At 40.1% G+C, this 18660-nt stretch overlaps 3 protein-coding genes across 9 annotated transcripts in view; all 3 read left to right on the forward strand.

Moving 5' to 3' along the window:
• The window catches only part of ncoa7b (nuclear receptor coactivator 7b), a 139192-nt gene extending 136492 nt beyond the window's left edge, over window positions 1-2700 (forward strand). For 5 of the 7 annotated variants that reach the window (XM_061929739.1, XM_061929740.1, XM_061929738.1 and 2 more), the window contains exon 18: window positions 1167-2700. In XM_061929739.1, coding sequence (XP_061785723.1) covers window positions 1167-1302 — 136 coding nt within the window. In that variant the 3' untranslated portion in view covers window positions 1303-2700. The remainder of the gene's footprint in view (window positions 1-1166) is intronic. The other 2 variants (XM_061929737.2, XM_061929743.1) reach the window with 1 other exon arrangement.
• A 1545-nt stretch (window positions 2701-4245) lies between these two features.
• On the forward strand, window positions 4246-7907 carry LOC133576483 (adenosine 5'-monophosphoramidase HINT3-like). The gene is made up of 5 exons (XM_061929752.2): window positions 4246-4676; window positions 4947-5064; window positions 5497-5566; window positions 5649-5775; window positions 7345-7907. Exons 1-5 carry the CDS (start codon window positions 4380-4382, stop codon window positions 7471-7473), a joined length of 741 nt encoding a protein of 246 aa, XP_061785736.1. The 5' UTR covers window positions 4246-4379; the 3' UTR covers window positions 7474-7907.
• Window positions 7908-10196: 2289 nt separating this feature from the next.
• On the forward strand, window positions 10197-18417 carry LOC133576325 (adenosine 5'-monophosphoramidase HINT3-like). The gene is made up of 5 exons (XM_061929474.2): window positions 10197-10411; window positions 10474-10591; window positions 16995-17064; window positions 17146-17272; window positions 17353-18417. The coding sequence occupies exons 1-5, from the start codon at window positions 10325-10327 to the stop codon at window positions 17398-17400; spliced, it is 450 nt and encodes a 149-aa protein (XP_061785458.1). The 5' UTR covers window positions 10197-10324; the 3' UTR covers window positions 17401-18417.
• The last annotated feature ends 243 nt before the right edge of the window (window positions 18418-18660 follow it).

The raw sequence follows: 18660 nt of genomic DNA on the forward strand, positions 1-18660 counted from the left end.
GAGGTTAAAAATAATGCACTTCATGACTTCAATAATAAATATGGCAGTGCCATGTTGGCACTTTTTACCATAACTTGAGTTGAAGTTGTTCTCTTATTTTGGTAAACCTTGTTACATTGTTTAATGCATCCAGCAGGGCATCACAACAAAATTAGGCATAATAATGTATTAATTCCACGACTGTATATATCGGTATCGGTTGATATCGGAATCGGTAATTAAGAGTTGGACAATATCGGTATATCGGCAAAAAAGCCATTATCGGACATCTCTAGTTTTTATATATATATATATATATATATATATATATATAATAAACATGTTTTCAGTTATTTTACCTTTTTTTTGTTAAGTACATAACTCCACATGTGTTCATTCATAGTTTTGATGCCTTCAGTGACAATCTACAATGTAAATAGTCATGAAAATAAAGAAAACGCATTGAATGAGAAGGTGTGTCCAAACTTTTGGCCTGTACTGTATGTATGTATGTATGTGTATATATATATATATATATATATATATATATATATATATATATAAAAATAAGAGCGGTAGAAGATGGATGTGTATGTGTGTGCGTGCATATATATGTGTGTGTGTGTTCGTCTGTGTAAATGTGTGTGTGTGTGTGTGTGTGTGTGTGTGTGTGTGTGTGTGTGTGTGTGTATATATATATATATATATAAATATTATGTGTATATATGTATATACATGGATGTGTAGTATGTATGTGTATATATATATATATATATATATATATATATATATATATATGTATGTATGTATATGTATGTACAAATACATATATATATATATATATATATATATATATATATATATATATATATATATATATGTGTGTGTGTATAAAAAAATGTGTATATATATATATATGTGTATATATATATATATGTATATATATATATGCACAAATATGTGTGTGTGTTTATATATATATATACATGTGTGTGTGTATATATATATATATATATATATATAATATATGTGTGTGAAAGCAAACATAAAGGCTATTATAGTTTGGATAATTTACTAATCAGTATTATGAATAAATAGAAGTATTGCTATAACACCACTGTCTTAATGTGAACGGACATTGCTTGACACACACTTGTTCTCCTTGTTTCCACCTCCTGGCGCTTAAGTGGTCAACTGGGTCTGTGGCTTGATGCCGAGCTGTATCGCGGCACCACCACCAAATGCGCCACTTTTAACAACCAGCCACTCTCCACCCGGCAGGACTTCAACATCCACAGTCTGGAGGTGTGGAGCTTTGAGTAGCTCCCCCCAGCCTTCAAGCCTACCACAGACATGCTTCACATTCTGCTCTCACAAATCCTTTTACAGCACAGCTTGTAGGTAAAACTAGGCTACCTGATTTGATGCTTAATGATCCGTGAGGGGGTGGCGAAAAGCAGTCGTTTCAAGAAGGCAGGGTCAGCGTCACGTGATTGTAAGCCCCTGTCTGGTCGCTCTCGGTTAATTAGCTGCCTTTCACCTTCAAAAGTCTCCAGGTTTCCCTCCGATATGCAGACTTGCCTTAGTGCCACAACATTGTGAGAAATGAAGAAAAAAAGAAGAGGGCTGTTTGTCCTTAAAAGTAAAAGCAATCGTGTGAATGTACAGGAACTGATTTTGGAAGAAACTGAAGCACTCTAGAAAGGTTTCTGACCATTCACCATTTCATTTGTTTAACAAATGCCGCACTTCCTCTAAATGCTACTTTGACTTTCGAACTGAATCAATGTTAAATTACATCACAATAAGTGTTTTCATTCCCTCCACCCAAAACACAATTTTTGCATCGACCAAATATTATTTTTCCGTGTGTCACATTTTTATAAGTATTTTTTTTATCGTTTATTTTTATTGAGATGTTATTTTGTTCAGCAGACTGACGTAACCCAACAAGCACTAGAATTCTATCACTGATTTTTTTTTGTTTTAAAGCCAGTAGAACAGGGGTGTCCAAATGTTTTTACCCGTAGGGCTGTGCCACTTTCATAGAATTAACCTCTTATTGTTATTATTATTATCATTATTATTATTATTATTAACAAACAATTTAAAGAAGAGATATGCTAAGGAGGTAAATATATTCAAAGAAAAAGAGTCCATGTGTCAACTTTGTGTATTATTTTTCGTTTCTGTGAGGCTCTCATCCCCCTCCGTAGAATGTAATTTTATTTTTAGACAATGCCAGGATCCAATAAAAAAAAATGCAGCGGGCTGCACTTTGGACACCCCTACCGCAGAAGAATCACGTTTTGCACTAGAGGATTTAAAACCAGTCTAACGCTGTATTGTGGAGTTATGTGATTTAGCATTTCTTTTGAGAAAAAAAACGTAATGTTACTGAATGTTGTCCAGACCCCACCACAAAAGAAAAGGGATCAGTCAATGCACTCTACAAATGCCACTAACAAAAAATTTGGATCACACAAATACATTTAATCATGTCGTGCAGTGAGTGTATGGATATATTGTTCTACATACATCAGTGTTGTCGTAATGAGTTAGCGCTCCATGTGTAAATGAGCTTTGTTCTTGTGTTGTAACTGAATGCACCTGAAGTATTATTTTCTTGTGAATCCCAAACTGCTGTCTTCTGTAAGGATCTATTTATTATTATTATTGTGTTATGGCAACTACATTTAAGCCTGAATAAATGTTGTATACATGTACATACTGTGTCTATTACATCCACTAAGTTTGTGTTTTATGTTTGTGTATAATCAGTGTATTGTTCCCATAACAAAGTGACATCAGACTATGTTAAGGTAACGAGCGGAGTTCCTCAGGGTTTGGTTCTTGGCCCTGCACTTTGTAGTATTTACATGCTGCCGCTAGGCGACATACGCAAATACGGTGTTAGCTTTCACTGTTATGCTGATGACACCCAACTCTACATGCCCCTAAAGCTGACCAACACGCCGGATTGTAGTCAGCTGGAGGCGTGTCTTAATGAAATTAAACAATGGATGTCCGCTAACTTTTTGCAACTCAACGCCTAGAAAACGGAAATGCTGATTATCGGTCCTGCTAGACACCGACATTTTATTTAATAATACCACCTTAACATTTGACAACCAAACACTTACACAAGGCGAATCAGTAAAGAATCTGGGTATTATCTTCGACCCAACTCTCTCCTTTGAGTCACACATTAAGAGTGTTACTAAACCGGCCTTTCATCTCCGTAATATGGCTAAAATTTGTTCCATTTTGTCCACTAGCGACGCTGAGATCATTATTCATGCGTTCGTTACGTCCCGTCTCGATTACTGTAACGTATTATTTTCGGGTCTCCCTATGTCTAGCATTAAAAGATTACGGTACAGTTGGTACAAATTGCGGCTGCTAGACTTTTGACAAGAACAAGAAAGTTTGATCATATTAGGCCTATACTGTATATACCTTTATATACATATATATATATATCTATACTGGCTCACCTGCACTGGCTTCCTGTGCACTTAAGATGTGACTTTAAGGTTTTACTCCTTACGTATAAAATACCACACGGTCTAGCTCCATCCTATCTTGCCGATTGTATTGTACCATATGTCCCGGCAAGGAATCTGCGTTCAAAGAACTCTGGCTTATTAGTGATTCCCAGAGCCCAAAAAAAGTCTGCGGGCTATAGAGCGTTTTCTATTCGGGCTCCAGTACTATGGAATGCCCTCCCGGTAACAGTTAGCGATGCTACCTCAGTAGAAGCATTTAAGTCACATCTTAAAACTCATTTGTATACTCTAGCCTTTAAATAGACCCCCTTTTTAGACCAGTTGATCTGCTGTTTCTTTTCTTTTCTCCTCTGCTCCCCCCTCTCCCCTGTGGAGGGGGAGTTACACAGGTTCGGTGGCCATGGATGGAGTGCTGGCTGTCCAGAGTCGGGACCCGGGGTGGGTACTGTCTGTGCATCGGTTGGGGACATCTCTGCGCTGCTGACCCGTCTCCGCTCGAGATGGTCTGCTGGCCCCGCTGTGGACTGGACTCTCACTATTATGTTAGATCCACTATGGACTGGACTTTCACAATATTATGTCAGACCCACTCGACGTCCATTGCATCCGGTCACCCCTATGGGGATAGGGGGGTCACCCACATATGCGGTCCTCTCCAAGGTTTCTCATAGTCATTTACACCGACGTCCCATTAGGGTTGTGAGTTTTCCCTTGCCCTTATGTGGGCTCTGTACCGTGGATGTCGCTGTGACTTGTGCAGCCCTTTGAGACACTTGTGATTTAGGGCTATATAAATAAACATTGACTGATTGATCGTTGTTGTATTCCAAAAAACAAAATAGGACATGTTTGTTACTGGTAACTTATTTAACAACAAGTAGTAGAACATGGATGGACGGATGGGATTATATAAGTATGTACCTGAAACAGGATGACGAATCTGTAAAAGTAACGTTCTTATTGGTCCGTACTAATTTACAAACACATTTATTTATTCAACGCGGGTCATCGTCTTCGCGTCCATCAACGATCTTCGTGATTCTGAGTCATGGGGAACCGGGAAAGCAGGAAGTGTCCGTGTTGTCGCCAAAAATGGACTTCAACGACACCGAAGAAAATGGAAACGAATGGTGTGATTTTTGCTCAATTGCCAGGGGCCAAGACGACGAGGCGGACGTTTTAAAAAAGGTAAGAAATTGTATGATTTCGTTTCGCAGAAACATGACCAGGAAATAAGTTTAATTTGTAGTTTTTATACTTTCTGTTTCACTAATCAAACGTGTTATTACGGTGCTTTTAGAATATAATATATATGTATAGTACATCTAACAAACATTGTAATTAATCATAGATAAAACAATTATTTTACCTGCTTGTACAGTACAGCTGGATTGTTTAGTGCACGGTGCGTTCAGGAGCTGTATGAAACTACCGTTCTGTGTTACATTAACCTCTCAGACCAAGGATCTGGTGTGTTTCCGGGACATTTGCCCTGCTGCTCCTCATCATTACCTGGTTGTTCCCACTCAGCACATAGAAAGTTGTTTCTCGCTGAACAATGGACACATCAAACTCGGTAAGTGGGTTTTCCATACAGTACCTCCTATGAAACTACCAGTAGGTAGTGTGCTAGTATGCCACTGTTGTCTTGTTGTACTGTTTCTGCATTTAAATGGTAAATGGGTTGTACTTGTATAGAGCGCTTTTCTACCTTTTTAAGGAACTCAAAGCTTTGACATTATTCCCACATTCACACATTCACATACTAATGGCGGGGGCTGCCATGCAAGGCGCTAACCAGGACCCATCAGGAGCAAGGGTGAAGTGTCTTGCTCAAGGACACAACAGACATGACTAGGATGGTAGAAGGTGGGGATTGAACCAGTAACCACAACTCCCAACTTCGCCACGCCGTCCCTATTTAAGATGACCCTAAATACACATTCATTGCATTTTGTACTTCATATCTGAGACATACACTATGGAAAAATTAATATTTATTTCCCAGTTGAACGCATGGCTGAAATGGCGAGAGCAGTACTCCTTGACAGCGGTGTCACGGATATGAAGGATATCAGGTGGAAGCACTCCTTCAAAAATGTGTTTTATTGTAATGTTTTTGACAGATTCGGGTGTTTCATTTATAATTGTTTTGCATAGGCTGGGATTCCACCAACCTCCTTACATCTCAGTGAGACACCTCCACCTCCATGTTCTGGCCCCGGCTAGTAGGATATCAGAAAGCATGCTGTATAAATTCCTACCTGGAACGTCGTGTTTTGTTAATGTGAGTATACAGGGGACAGTTTTATGAAGAGGTAGACATCTTGTATTAACTAGAATGGCTTCCAGTAGAGCCCATACCTCTAACCAGGGGCAAAACATCCTATTTTAAATTGATCAACACCAAATACAGTGTCATTTTGACAACGCCTGCACCTCATTGTTCACCAGCAGTATCCCCAAGCCACTAAAAACGAAACTGCAAACTTCCCAAAACAAGCTGATGAGACTCCTGCTCAACCTCTCATACAGGACTCCCCTAACTCAAGCCCATTTTACCAAATTAGGATGGCTTAGAGTTGGGGAAAGAGTACACCAAATTGCAATGTGTCTGGTATTCAAAATATTCAGAGAAACTGTCCCCAAGTACCTGTCCATCTATTTCACCAGAGTAAGTGATGCTCACAGGTACTACACGAGACGGAGTTCCTCAGACCTCGTGCCCCCCAAATTCAAGACTCTCATGGGAAAAAATGCATTCTACTATTTTGCCACCACACAGTGGAGTGCACTACCAACAGACCTTAAAATTCGAACTTCCCTACTAAATTTTAAAACTGCCATAAAATCCTGGCTCAGCTCAACCTCTACCTGATCGGAACCAAAATTGATCCCCAGCAACTCTTCGAAGCATCAAACAGGTTTATATGTGGTTATAGTGTATATATATTTTCTCAACATGTGCATAGTCATGTACATAGTGTATATACCCCCCCGCCCCCCATTTTTTGTATATATTGTTTTTCAAATCACCTGACATGTATACTGTGTATATGTACATAATTTATAAAAAATGTTAACGTAATTTTTTATATACATGTTACAGGTTATATATCTTTAATTATTGAATGTATCAAATGTGATGAATATTTAATGGATCGCAATGGAAACAAGCCTTTTGGCTTTTTGTGCCATCCATTTGCCTTTTTAAAGCATTACATGGATCCAATTATTTAAGATGTCAATAAACATATCAATCAATCAATCAATCAAATTGTACTCCCATCAGACAACAAGATTGAGGTACTGTATTTTAAAAGAAAATACCCAAACCCATGCAATATAGCTTTGAAGGTTAACTCCTTTTCTCAACAAAAAAAAAGCAGAAAAACAATTGTGGTTCTTTTCTTATGTGAGTCCAGTCTGCAACAAATGTTAAAAATAAACCACTTCATACACAATTGTCATCAAGATGTATGTATCATTTATTAGGAACTGAAAGAGAAACCCAAAACAAAGCCACATCTTGAACTGTAAACTTTGTTGTTTTACTTACTCTTGGATCTCTATCTGTATTCAGATTTGCACCGAAAGCTAACCCACCTCGTGAAAAATTGGGATAAAGATGAAGTTGTTTTTGACCCCAAACAATATCATAAAATTGAACAGTAACAGTATTTTTGTTGTCCAATTTATGCTGGATCTGTACCCGTATCCAGATCTACACCATATGCTAGATGCAATGTCATCTTTTCTATGATGTATTTATCTGTGCTATTTACTCATTTTAATTTGATCAGCACCTTTGCCTGGACTGTAAAATGTGTTAACTGTTTTTAATACACTCTTCTAGGAAAAACGGCTAAGGAAGCGCCTAAAAGTGAAAAAGTGGCCCCCCATCGATTCAGTACCCCTCAATGCAACTTGCTGCTTGACTTCCTCACAGAGCCCAGTCTGTGAGAGTGGGCAACAACACCGCTAGTGCCGTCTCCCTGAGCACCGGCTCCCCCCAGGGCTGCATCCTGAGTCCGCTGCTGTTCACGTTGATGACCGATGACTGCTGCGCCTACCAAATTGTGCAGTATGCGGACGACACAACAGTAGTGGGCCTCATCCGTGACAACAACGACATGGACTACAGGGAGGAGGTGAAACATCTGGTTGACTGGTGCAGAACCAACAACCTGGTCCTTAACATTGACAAGACCAAGGAGATCATCGTCGATTTCAGGAAGCACCAGTCAAGCCACACTCCACTCTTCATCAACGCACAGAGGTGGAGATAGTAAGCAGCACCAAGTTCCTGGGGGTGTAGATAACTGACAATATGACCTGGTCCCTACACACCGGAGCTCTTGTAAAAAGAGCTCAGCAGCGCATGCACCTTCCAACCTTGAGACCTCCAATTTCGGGAGGTGGGGGGGTGGGGGTGGGGGGCGTGGTCGGGGGTGGGACTGGGTCGTGGTTGTGGGTGGGGGCGTGGTTAAGAGGGGAGGTGTATATTGACAGCTAGAATTCACCAAGTCAAGTATTTAATATATATATATGTATATATATATACACATACATACATACATTCATTTATATTTATACATATATATGAAATATATATACATATATATATATATATATATACATATATACATACATACATACATTCATACTGTACATACATACATACATATATATATATATATATATATATATATATATATATATATATATGTATATATATATCCTGAAAATATGCAAACAAAACTGTTTAGATAATTGATACTTCAAACTTGCATAAATAAATCTTAAGGATATAACATACCGGTAACTTGGCTTCTGAGAGCTTCAAAATGTAATGAATAAAATGCTAAAGTTGTTGATAAACAAGCAATTATTTTAATAATCAAATATGGTCATTTTAAATGAATTATTATGATCATTTAAAATTAATTATTTCATACATGTTTATTTTAATGTATAATTCTATGGCTGGATGCAATAAGGAGTCAGAAAAAATACAAATAAAAACACAATTAATTTGAATGTTTTTAGCAAAATATAGTAAAAATGTATTTAGTTTTTTTTGTAATTAATAAATATATTTATTTTTAGGTAAGATAAACATAATACAATTGATCTCTAGTCTGGATGATTTAGTTCGTGTCACCCTGTTGTCCTCCTGTCATAAAAAAAAGGCTGTCCTCACTCAGGTCCGCATGGAGCTGGAGGGGGCGTGGCCTCCAGCTCCGGCTGAAAATCGGGAGATTTTCAGGAGAATATTTGTCCCGGGAGGTTTTCGGGAGAGGCGCTGAATTTCGGGAGTCTCCCGGAAAATTCGGGAGGGTTAGCAAGTATGCTTTTTGCGTCGGATGAAAAGAGCACAGCTCCCTCCCCCCATTCTCAGCACATTCTACAGAGGCTCTATAGAGAGCCTGCTGACCAATAGCATCTCTGTCTGGACTGGAGCCTGCAATGCCTCAGACTGGAAGTCTCTGCAGAGAGTGGTGAGGACGGCGGAAAAGATCATCAGGACTCCTCTTCCTCCTATCCAGGAGATCGCAAAAAGCCGCTGCCTGACCAGGGCTCAGAAAATCTGTAGAGACTCCTCCCACCCCCAACAAGGACTGTTTTCACTGCTGGACCATACTTGCCAACCTTGAGACCTCCGAATTCGGGAGATGGGGGGAGGGGTTGAGGTGGGCGGGATTTTGGTGGTAGTGGGGGGTGTTTATTGTAGCGTCCCGGAAGAGTTAGTGCTGCAAAGTCTTCTGGGTATATGTTGTGTTAAGGTACGGATGTTCTCCCAAAATGTGTTTGTCATTCTTGTTTGGTGTGGGTTCAAAGTGTGGCGCATATTTGTAACAGTGTTAAAGTTGTTTATACGGCCACCCTCAGTGTGACCTGTATGGCCGTTGATCAAGTATGCCTTGCATTCACTTGTGTGTGCATGCGTGTGTGTGTGTAAAAGCCGCATATATTATGTGACTGGGCCAGCATGCTGTTTGTATGGAGGAAAAGCGGACGTGACTACAGGTTGTAGAGGACGCTAAAGGCAGTGCCTTTAAGGCACGCCCCCAATGCTGTTGTCCGGGCGGAAATCAGGAGAAATTCGGGAGAATGGATGTCCCGGGAGATTTTCGGGAGGGGCACTGAAATTCGGGAGTCTCCCGGGAAAATCGGGAGGGTTGGCAAGTATGTGCTGGACTCTAGAAAGAGGTTCCGCAGCCTCCGTAGCAGAACCTTCTGGTTCTGTAACAGCTTCTTCCCTCAGGCCATAAGACTCTTGAACGCATAATAATAATCCCCTCAATTCCCCCCAAAAACGGATTAACTCGTTGGATTATAAAGACAATGTAACATACATCCATAAACGTGGATGCATATGCAAAAGGGAAATATATTTATCTGTACAGTAATCAATTTATTTATATCTGCACCTTATTGCTCTTTTATCCTGCACTACAACGAGCTAATGCAACGAAATGTTGTTCTTATCTGTATTGTAAAGTTAAAATTTGAATGACAATAAAAGGAAGTCTAATTAATAAATATATTCTGGTCAAGATATCACATATGAAAGTGTAAAACTTATGTTTGATGAGTGAGTAAAGCTATGTTTGGATATTGTATTTAATGCAACAACTCTGATATCAATTAAGACTATAGCAAATACATTGAATTACTAGTTGATGTGGTTTGTTGACGAGAGGTGACATGCTTTTCGAATTTACGACACACCGTGAATGCACCAGCAGGCCGGCTGAGATTTGTCGTGTTGCTTTCCGACGCGCCCACACTCTGCTGCCATTCTTCCCTTTCAATCAACTTTAAAACCATGAATGGCGACTCCTAGCTCCTCTAACGACGACGAATGCCCCTTCTGTCAGATAGCCAATAACCGGAGCGACACAGAAATCCTCCTAAGTGTGAGTAAAAGTGTTTCATGCTGTACTTTTTCTACTGTCTTTTCACTCGTGTTTGTGTGTAGAATGACGAGCTGCTGTGCTTCCGGGACGTGAAGCCGGCTGCCGGCCATCATTACCTCATTGTTACCAGGACTCACATCGACAACTGTAAAGCTTTACGGGAGGAGAACATTCCCACAGGTAAATGTTTATGTTGGCTTTCCTCTCTCGTCCTCTGCAGATTGGTGACTCAGCAGCCCGCGATTGATTATTGGAAGTGTCACGAGATCATCTAATGATCATCATGGAGACAAAATGGCTTTTTGGGAATTTATAACAGAGCTGTACAGCAGACCTGAGCAAATTGAGGCCCGGGGGCCGTTGCGGCCCGTTAAGCTTTTCCATCTGGCCCGCCGGACATTCCCAAATATTTTTTTTTTAGATCTTTTAAGATGGAAAGTGTAGCTGCCATTATGATGTGCAGTGATGTTTTCAAATGACCGTAAGTCTTGAACTATACAAAGTATTTATATGGATGGAATCTGCGCTTTTGCATGATATACTATAGTATAACTAACTAATTAGATTTACTAATTAGATTACCATAGTAACTATAGTTACTATGGTAATCTAATTAGTTACTATGGTCATCTAATTAGTTACTATAGTCATCTACAAACCCTGTTTCCATATGAGTTGTATGTAAATATAAACGGAATACAATGCAGTGTTTCCCACAGGGCAGGCATCTATTTGTCAATCAATCAATCTTTATTTATATAGCCCTAAATCACAAGTGTCTCAAAGGGCTGCACAAGCCACAACGACATCCTCGGTACAAAGCCCACATACGGGCAAGGAAAAACTCACCCCAGTGGGACGTCGATGTGAATGACTATGAGAAACCTTGGAGAGGACCGCATATGTGGGTAACCCCCCCCCCTCTAGGGGAGACCGAAAGCAATGGATGTCGAGTGGGTCTGACATAATATTGTGAGAGTCCAGTCCATAGTGGATCCAACATAATAGTAAGAGTCCAGTCCATAGTGGGGCCAGCAGGACACCATCCCGAGCGGAGACGGGTCAGCAGCGCAGAGATGTTCCCTGCCGATGCACAGGCGAGCGGTCCACCCCGGGTCCCGACTCTGGACAGCCAGCACTTCATCCATGGCCACCGGACCTGTGCACCCCCGCCCCTCAAGGAAAAGGGGAGCAGAGGAGAAAAGAAAAGAAACGGCAGATCAACTGGTCTAACAGGGGGGCTATTTAAAGGCTAGAGTATACAAATGAGTTTTAAGATGGGACTTAAATGCTTCTACTGAGGTAGCATCTCTAATTGTTACCGGGAGGGCATTCCATAGTACTGGAGCCCGAATAGAAAACGCTCTATAGCCCGCAGACTTTTTTTGGGCTCTGGGAATCACTAATAAGCCGGAGTTCTTTGAACGCAGATTTCTTGCCGGGACATATGGTACAATGCAATCGACAAGATTTGTGGTGGTGTGGGCGGGGGGCGGGGGGTGGCGGCGGCAGCGGCGATGACCAAGAAGAACGCGGAGTTGGAATATAATTACAACACTTTATGTACATATTTATATACAGATTTGAACAATTAGTTATTCACTGAAATATATTTATTAATTGTGGTTCTTACAAAAAATATATCTTAAAAAATATAAAAGCTAAAATGTCTCTTAAAGCTCTGCCCCTTTAATTAGTGCATACTAAATAATTTAACTTTAGCCTACTACTACAACCATATTATTTACCAGCAACATGAAGTGAAACAGAGGCAGAGGTGTCCTGCCACAGTCAGTCAACCTCCTCCTCCTCCTGCTGCTGCTGCTGAACAGGTCGCACTGGAGCTAGTCGCTCTATGTTTTGTCGTGGTCCTCTCTATAAGGCACATAAGAATATAAATTAGGACCCTTTTCATGAGAAAAGTGCATTTCTGATCTGACCCTGCTTTATTTTTCAGTGTTTGCTGAGTCTCACCTGTTCCCTCCGCCCTAATTTTTCTACTTGCCCGACTTCTCAAATCTACTTGCCCCAATATTTTTACTTGTCCTGCCTAAGTTTTTTTCTGGCGGTGTAGTGCTCATGGCTTATATCTTACTAAAATCCTTCCCGTTGACTATTTACAACACTACACAGTATTTATTATTATTATTATCTATAATTACATTTAAATGGCATTGCATACATGTAAAATTAAATGCTATTTCACATTATTTGACCAGTAGCAGTTACACCCACCTGAACAGGTCAGCCACCTGTTTAAAGCCCGATCACAGTTGAAATCTTGAAATGAAGGGCCTTTAATGGCCAAAACATTAACCTGGACAACATTTTAACAGCTGGTTGGCTCAGATTTTATTCTTTTCATTGCATTCACATGCTGCAGTGGACATTTTAGCTTGAGAATTAATGTAGTATCTGAAGCACCGTCTCCACGTGTGTTTATTGACAACAGGGTTATAACCTGGACTCGTTAGCTCGTGGGTATGAAAACAGGTGATTGTTATTACGTGCGTCTGCCCCGGACCCCGAGTCAAACAGCGGCGGTGTTAATGAAGCAGCGTCAGGCTGCTCACCGTCAGTGAAACGCTCGGTGGAATCGCGGATTAACGTTAAATATATGACGAGCCGCGAGCGATGCAGCTATAACCTATCTACCTATAACCTATATTACCCTCGTATTTTGATCCCGTCCGTCCGTCCGTCTTCGTCTTCTTCGTCTTCGTCGTCTTCTTCTGGCCCACCAGGTGAATTAAGTGCTATCGGCGGAGTTACAATGCATAGTAGGCTACCGCCACCTACTGCACCGGAGTTGTAACTACAAGGTACATTCACAGACAGAGTCCCATTGCTTTTATGAGCGGTCGAGCGAGTCAAAAGCCGAAAAATCCATTTGTGGCGGACGTAATTCTTTCGTGGCGGGCCGCCACAAATAAATGAATGTGTGGGAAACACTGCAATGATTTGCAAATCCTTTTCAACCCATATTCAGTTGAATGCACTACAAAGACAACACATTTGATGTTCAAACTCATAAACTTTATTTTTTTTTGCAAATAATAATTAACCTAGAAATTCATGGCTGCAACACGTGCCAAAGTAGTTGGGAAAGGGCATGTTCACCACTGTGTTACATGGCCTTTCCTTTTAACAACACTCAGTAAACGTTTGGGAACTGAGGAGACACATTTTTTAAGCTTCTCAGGTGGAATTATTTCCCATTCTTGCTTGATGTACAGCTTAAGTTGTTCAACAGTCCGGGGGTCGCCGTTGTGCTATTTTAGGCTTCATAATGCACCACACATTTTCAATGGGAGACAGGTCTGGACTACAGGCAGGCCAGTCTAGTACCCGCACTCTTTTACTATGAAGCCACGTTGATGTAACACGTGACTTGGCATTGTCTTGCTGAAATAAGCAGGGGCGTCCATGGTAACGTTGCTTGGATGGCAACATGTGTTGCTCCAAAAGCTGTATGTACCTTTCAGCATTAATGGCGCCTTCACAGATGTGTAAGTTACCCATGTCTTGGGCACTATTACACCTCCATACCATCACAAATGCTGGCTTTTGAACTTTGCGCCTATAACAATCCGGATGGTTCTCTTCCTCTTTGGTCCGGAGGACACGACGTCCAGTTTCCAAAAACAATTTTAAATGTGGACTCATCAGACCACAGAACACTTTTTTTGCATCAGTCCATCTTAGATGAGCTCGGGCGCAGCGAAGCCGACAGCGATTCTGGGTGTTGTTGATAAATGGCTTTCACTTTGCATAGTAGAGTTTTAACTTGCACTTACAGATGTAGCAACAAACTGTGGTTTTCTGATGTGTTCCTGAGCCCATGTGGTGATATCCTTTACACGCTGTCGCTTTTTGATGCAGTACCGCCTGAGGGATCAAAGGTCACATGCATTCAATGTTGGTTTTCAGCGTTGCTGCTTACATACAGTGATTTCTCCAGATTCTCTGAACCTTTTGATGATATTACGGACCGTAGATGGGGAAATCCCTAAATTCCTTGCAATAGCTGGTTGAGAAATGTTGTTCTTGAACTACTTGCTCACGCATTTGTTCACAAAGTGGTGACTTTCGCCCCATCCTTGTTTGTGAATGACTGAGCATTTCATGGAAGCTGCTTTTATACCCAATCATGGCACCCACCTGTTCCCAATTAGCCTGTTCACCTGAGGGATGTTCCAAATAAGTGTTTGATGAGCATTCCTCAACTTTCTCAGTCTTTTTTGCCATTTGTGCTAGCTTTTTTGAAACATTCCAAATGATCTAATATTTGCAAAAAATAACGTTTTCCAGTTCAAACGTTAAGTATCTTGTCTTTGCAGTCTATTCAATTGAATATAGGTTGAAAAGGATTTGAAAATCATTGTATTCTGTTTTTATTTACCCTTTACACAACGTGCCAACTTCACTGGTTTTGGGTTTTGGATAAAATAGGTACCAATAGATAAGAAAAGTTAGTAGGTCTCCTTTTAAGGGTTGAGACAAAAGCTGTCTGTTGACTGAGTTTTATGTTTAGAGTTACAAGCATTCCCACCATTAGTTGGAGTAGCAAATTCCACAGCGAACCCTGTAAGATACAACCAAACCATCAGGTGTTTCTCGCTAGCATTAACTTATAGCTAAAGATGGACATAACTTTATATTTACAAGCATGGCAAAAAGAAAGTGGGTGTGAAGGACAGTGCAGAGAAGAAGTGGATGATATTCATTGAATGTAAGAAATAAATCATCCAAAACATGACAGTGTGGCAGACTTGGTGAAACATTTCGAGTGGAGCACTTGCTAGTCTGCACCATACTGAAGCAGAATGAGTGGATAACGCCAGCCAAGGACGTTAAATAATGTCTTACTGGCGGACACTCAAAAGACATACGGAAGAAGTCAATTGTCCAAGGTAAATGCTGTGCCTTATGATTACATTACTTCTTTAAACTACTGTAGTTGTTAGTAGTGTTTTTATACACTATTTATTGTATACTTTTTAATTTATTCATTTGGTGTTTACTGAAAATTGAAATAGATGTCGAAAAAAACCTGTTTTCTCTTTGCAACAACAAAAGAAAACCCTCAGATTATTGCAGATGCCAAAGGGCAACACCACCTCCATGTGGTCCAAAATGCTCTAATGGTTGATCTGTGGGGGACATTTCAAAGCAGTCATGTTGATGGAGTGAAAATTCAAAAACAAGAATGGGGAAAAATAACTTCAAAAGACATATTTCAATGTTTCAAGCACTTTTACAGGATGGTGGGATGGATTTGTGTGAGAAATTTCAAGTCAATCAGAATTTTCTTATGTTCGGGGATTTTAAAATGGTTTAATTTCAGGGTAAAAAAAAAAAGTACCGTATTTTTCGGACTATAAGGCGCACTTAAAATCCTTTAATTTTCTCAAAAATCGACTGTTATAACCCGGTGCACCTAATGTATGGCATAATTCTGGTTGTGCTTACTGACCTCGAAGCAATTTCATTTGTTACATGGTGTAATTATAAGTGAGACCAGTAGATGGCAGTCATACATAAGAGATACGTGTAGACTGCAATATGACGGCAGTAAACATCAAAAATGTAAATGTTCCATTGAGAATATAGAACATTACACACGGCGCTCAAAAATCTATCAAAATGTTTTAGTACGACTTTGGTAAGCTATAAAGCCGCACCGCTTGATGGATTGTCTGCGCATTAAACATACAAGTATTTTATTAACGTGCAGGTAAAAGGACCGCAAAAGGCACCTTTTAGCAGACATATTACCTGGCGTTTTGTTTCGCAATATTATGCAAAACACATTTTTTTACCTTCTGGTACCTGCTGATGTGTATTTGGGATCTGCATAAGTCCTGAAGATGTGCACGCATCCGCCATGTAGTCATAAGCTTCTTCTTTTTCTCTATCTTGTTATGGGACATTCATCCTCCGCTGTTGCCATCTCTAATATAAAGTAGCGTAAAGTTCTAACTTATATCTGTCAGTAAACTACCTATCAAAGCGCTAAAAACTGTAGTGGGTTTACATTATTCACCCACGGAACTTTAGTTATTGGAGGGTTCCGGTCGGACCTTTTTTCACGGGACACATTTCCGGCGTTGATGTTGCATTATTGAGCCACGGATGATGAGATGCTGCTCCGTATTTGATTGAAGTAATGTCTGAATGTCATTAAAACAGTTAGCTCCATCTTTTGACACTTCTTCCACTCCCGTCCTTGCACGCTACACCGCTACAATAAAGATGACGGGGAGAAGACGCTGTCGAAGGTGAGCCACGTAAATAAGACCGCCCACAAAACGGCGCATCCTGAAGAGACGCTCAGAAAGCTACTTGAAAATGGTCTGTAAAACATAATCTATGCAACATTTTCACCAAAGAACCACCATTACATGTTATGTAGACAACAAGGAAGTGTTTTACATTTAGAAAAAAATCATAATATGACCCCTTTAATGTGCCTTATTATCTGGTGCACCTTTTGTATGAAAAAAGACCTGTCTTTGTAAAGACCGACCATTCTTGTACATAATAAAATGTCCTGTGTGCATGATTTCTTATTTGTTTGTAGTGGAGCAGATGGCAGAGATGGGAAGGCTTATCTTAGAGCGAAACAAAGTGAGAGATCTGGAAGACATCAGGTAAATGTAAGCCTCGTGCTATACTGTATTTTGATCACGTTTTAATCATCTTGAAATTTTTCTACCACATATAAACTGCAGGCTAGGCTTTCATATTCCTCCCTTCTCGTCCGTCCCTCACCTTCATCTGCACGCTTTGGCTCCTGCGAGCAAGATGAATTTAAGCTCTCAGCTCAGATACGGGCCACAGTCACACTGGTTCATCACAGTGAGTGATGACGCCGACACGTTTTGTAATATAAATGTCAATTTTTGTATGATGGACACAAGTCTCTTGTGCTTTTGCAGGTAGAGAAAGCGCTTTCTCAGCTGAGGACACGAGGCAGAATTAAATGAAGGGATGATGTTTACATCATATTCTTGTTTCTTTTCATTGAAACTCCCACTGTGTTTGGTGATTACAGCAGTAAAGCGGTTTAAAGCCAAAATGAGATTCAACTGCTGAATATTTAATTTTAGAAGGAATTGCTTTTGTGATTTTGGACAAGATCGCAAACTGGATAACATCTCAGAGAAGCTGTCTGCTCTGCGATATGAGGACCAGAAATAGACAACTAGAGTGAAATGTTTAAATTTGTTTTTGTTCACTCATACACAAACATTCTAATCTGGGTTGTTTTCCCTGGCTGGAGCGAGCTGGCATGGTCGATGTTTTGAGATTCTCCCGAAAGGATTGTGCAGTGAAGAAGCTACAAATTCCTTCCACACACCTGTTGTCTGTTGACGTTTATTGGTTTGATTAGCTGGGTTATCCTGACGAGCACCGAGGTAGAGGAACAGATCGACTCGTCAGGCTTACACACAAACACAAAATACATCCCCGGAAAATACATTACACACACACGCACACGTACCCCACCAGCCACTTCCCACGCCTTAGTGGTTTGATGGATAACGGAGCAGCGCTCCTGTCCACTCGGTATGATGTTTGTCTGACCTTGAACAGGTTTGTACTGAAAATGTGATTTTATTGTACTTTGTATGTGCAATTACACATTTCCATTTTAATACAGTACACAGCTCTTTATGGGTGTTGTAATTATAGCATTTTAATTTATTGGATTAAATGTTGTTGTATTGGTTGTATTTATTTGCTATTTTATTTGGCTCAGTTTAATTACATTTTTAATTATTGCATTACAAAACATTGTGAATGAGTAATTTAGCTTTTTAGCAGAGGTGGGACCAAGTCATTGTTTTGCAAGTCACAAGTAAGTCTCAAGTCTTTGCCCTCAAGTCCGAGTCAAGTCCCGAGTCAAGACAGGCAAGCCCCGAGTCAAGTCCAAAGTCAAGACTGGAAAGTCTCAAGTCAAGTCCTAAGTCCTGCATTTTGAGTTTCGAGTCCTTTGAAGTCCTTTTAACCACAGACTAATATATTAACAGATTGTGTATGCTTTTCAAACGCTGTATTTATTTATTAAAACAAGTGCATTTTAAATTGCAGGAAAGAAAATTGTGCTGACATTGCACTTTATAATAGCACTATTAACCATTAGTCATTTTAAACATTAACTCATTCCTTTACAGAACAAACACATTGAAAAATAAAGTGCAAATGTACTTATTTGTACAAAAGTGTTAACATTGAAAAAACAT

The sequence above is a fragment of the Nerophis lumbriciformis genome, linkage group LG34 (assembly GCF_033978685.3).
Source record: "Nerophis lumbriciformis linkage group LG34, RoL_Nlum_v2.1, whole genome shotgun sequence".
Classification (NCBI taxonomy): Eukaryota; Metazoa; Chordata; class Actinopteri; order Syngnathiformes; family Syngnathidae; genus Nerophis; species Nerophis lumbriciformis.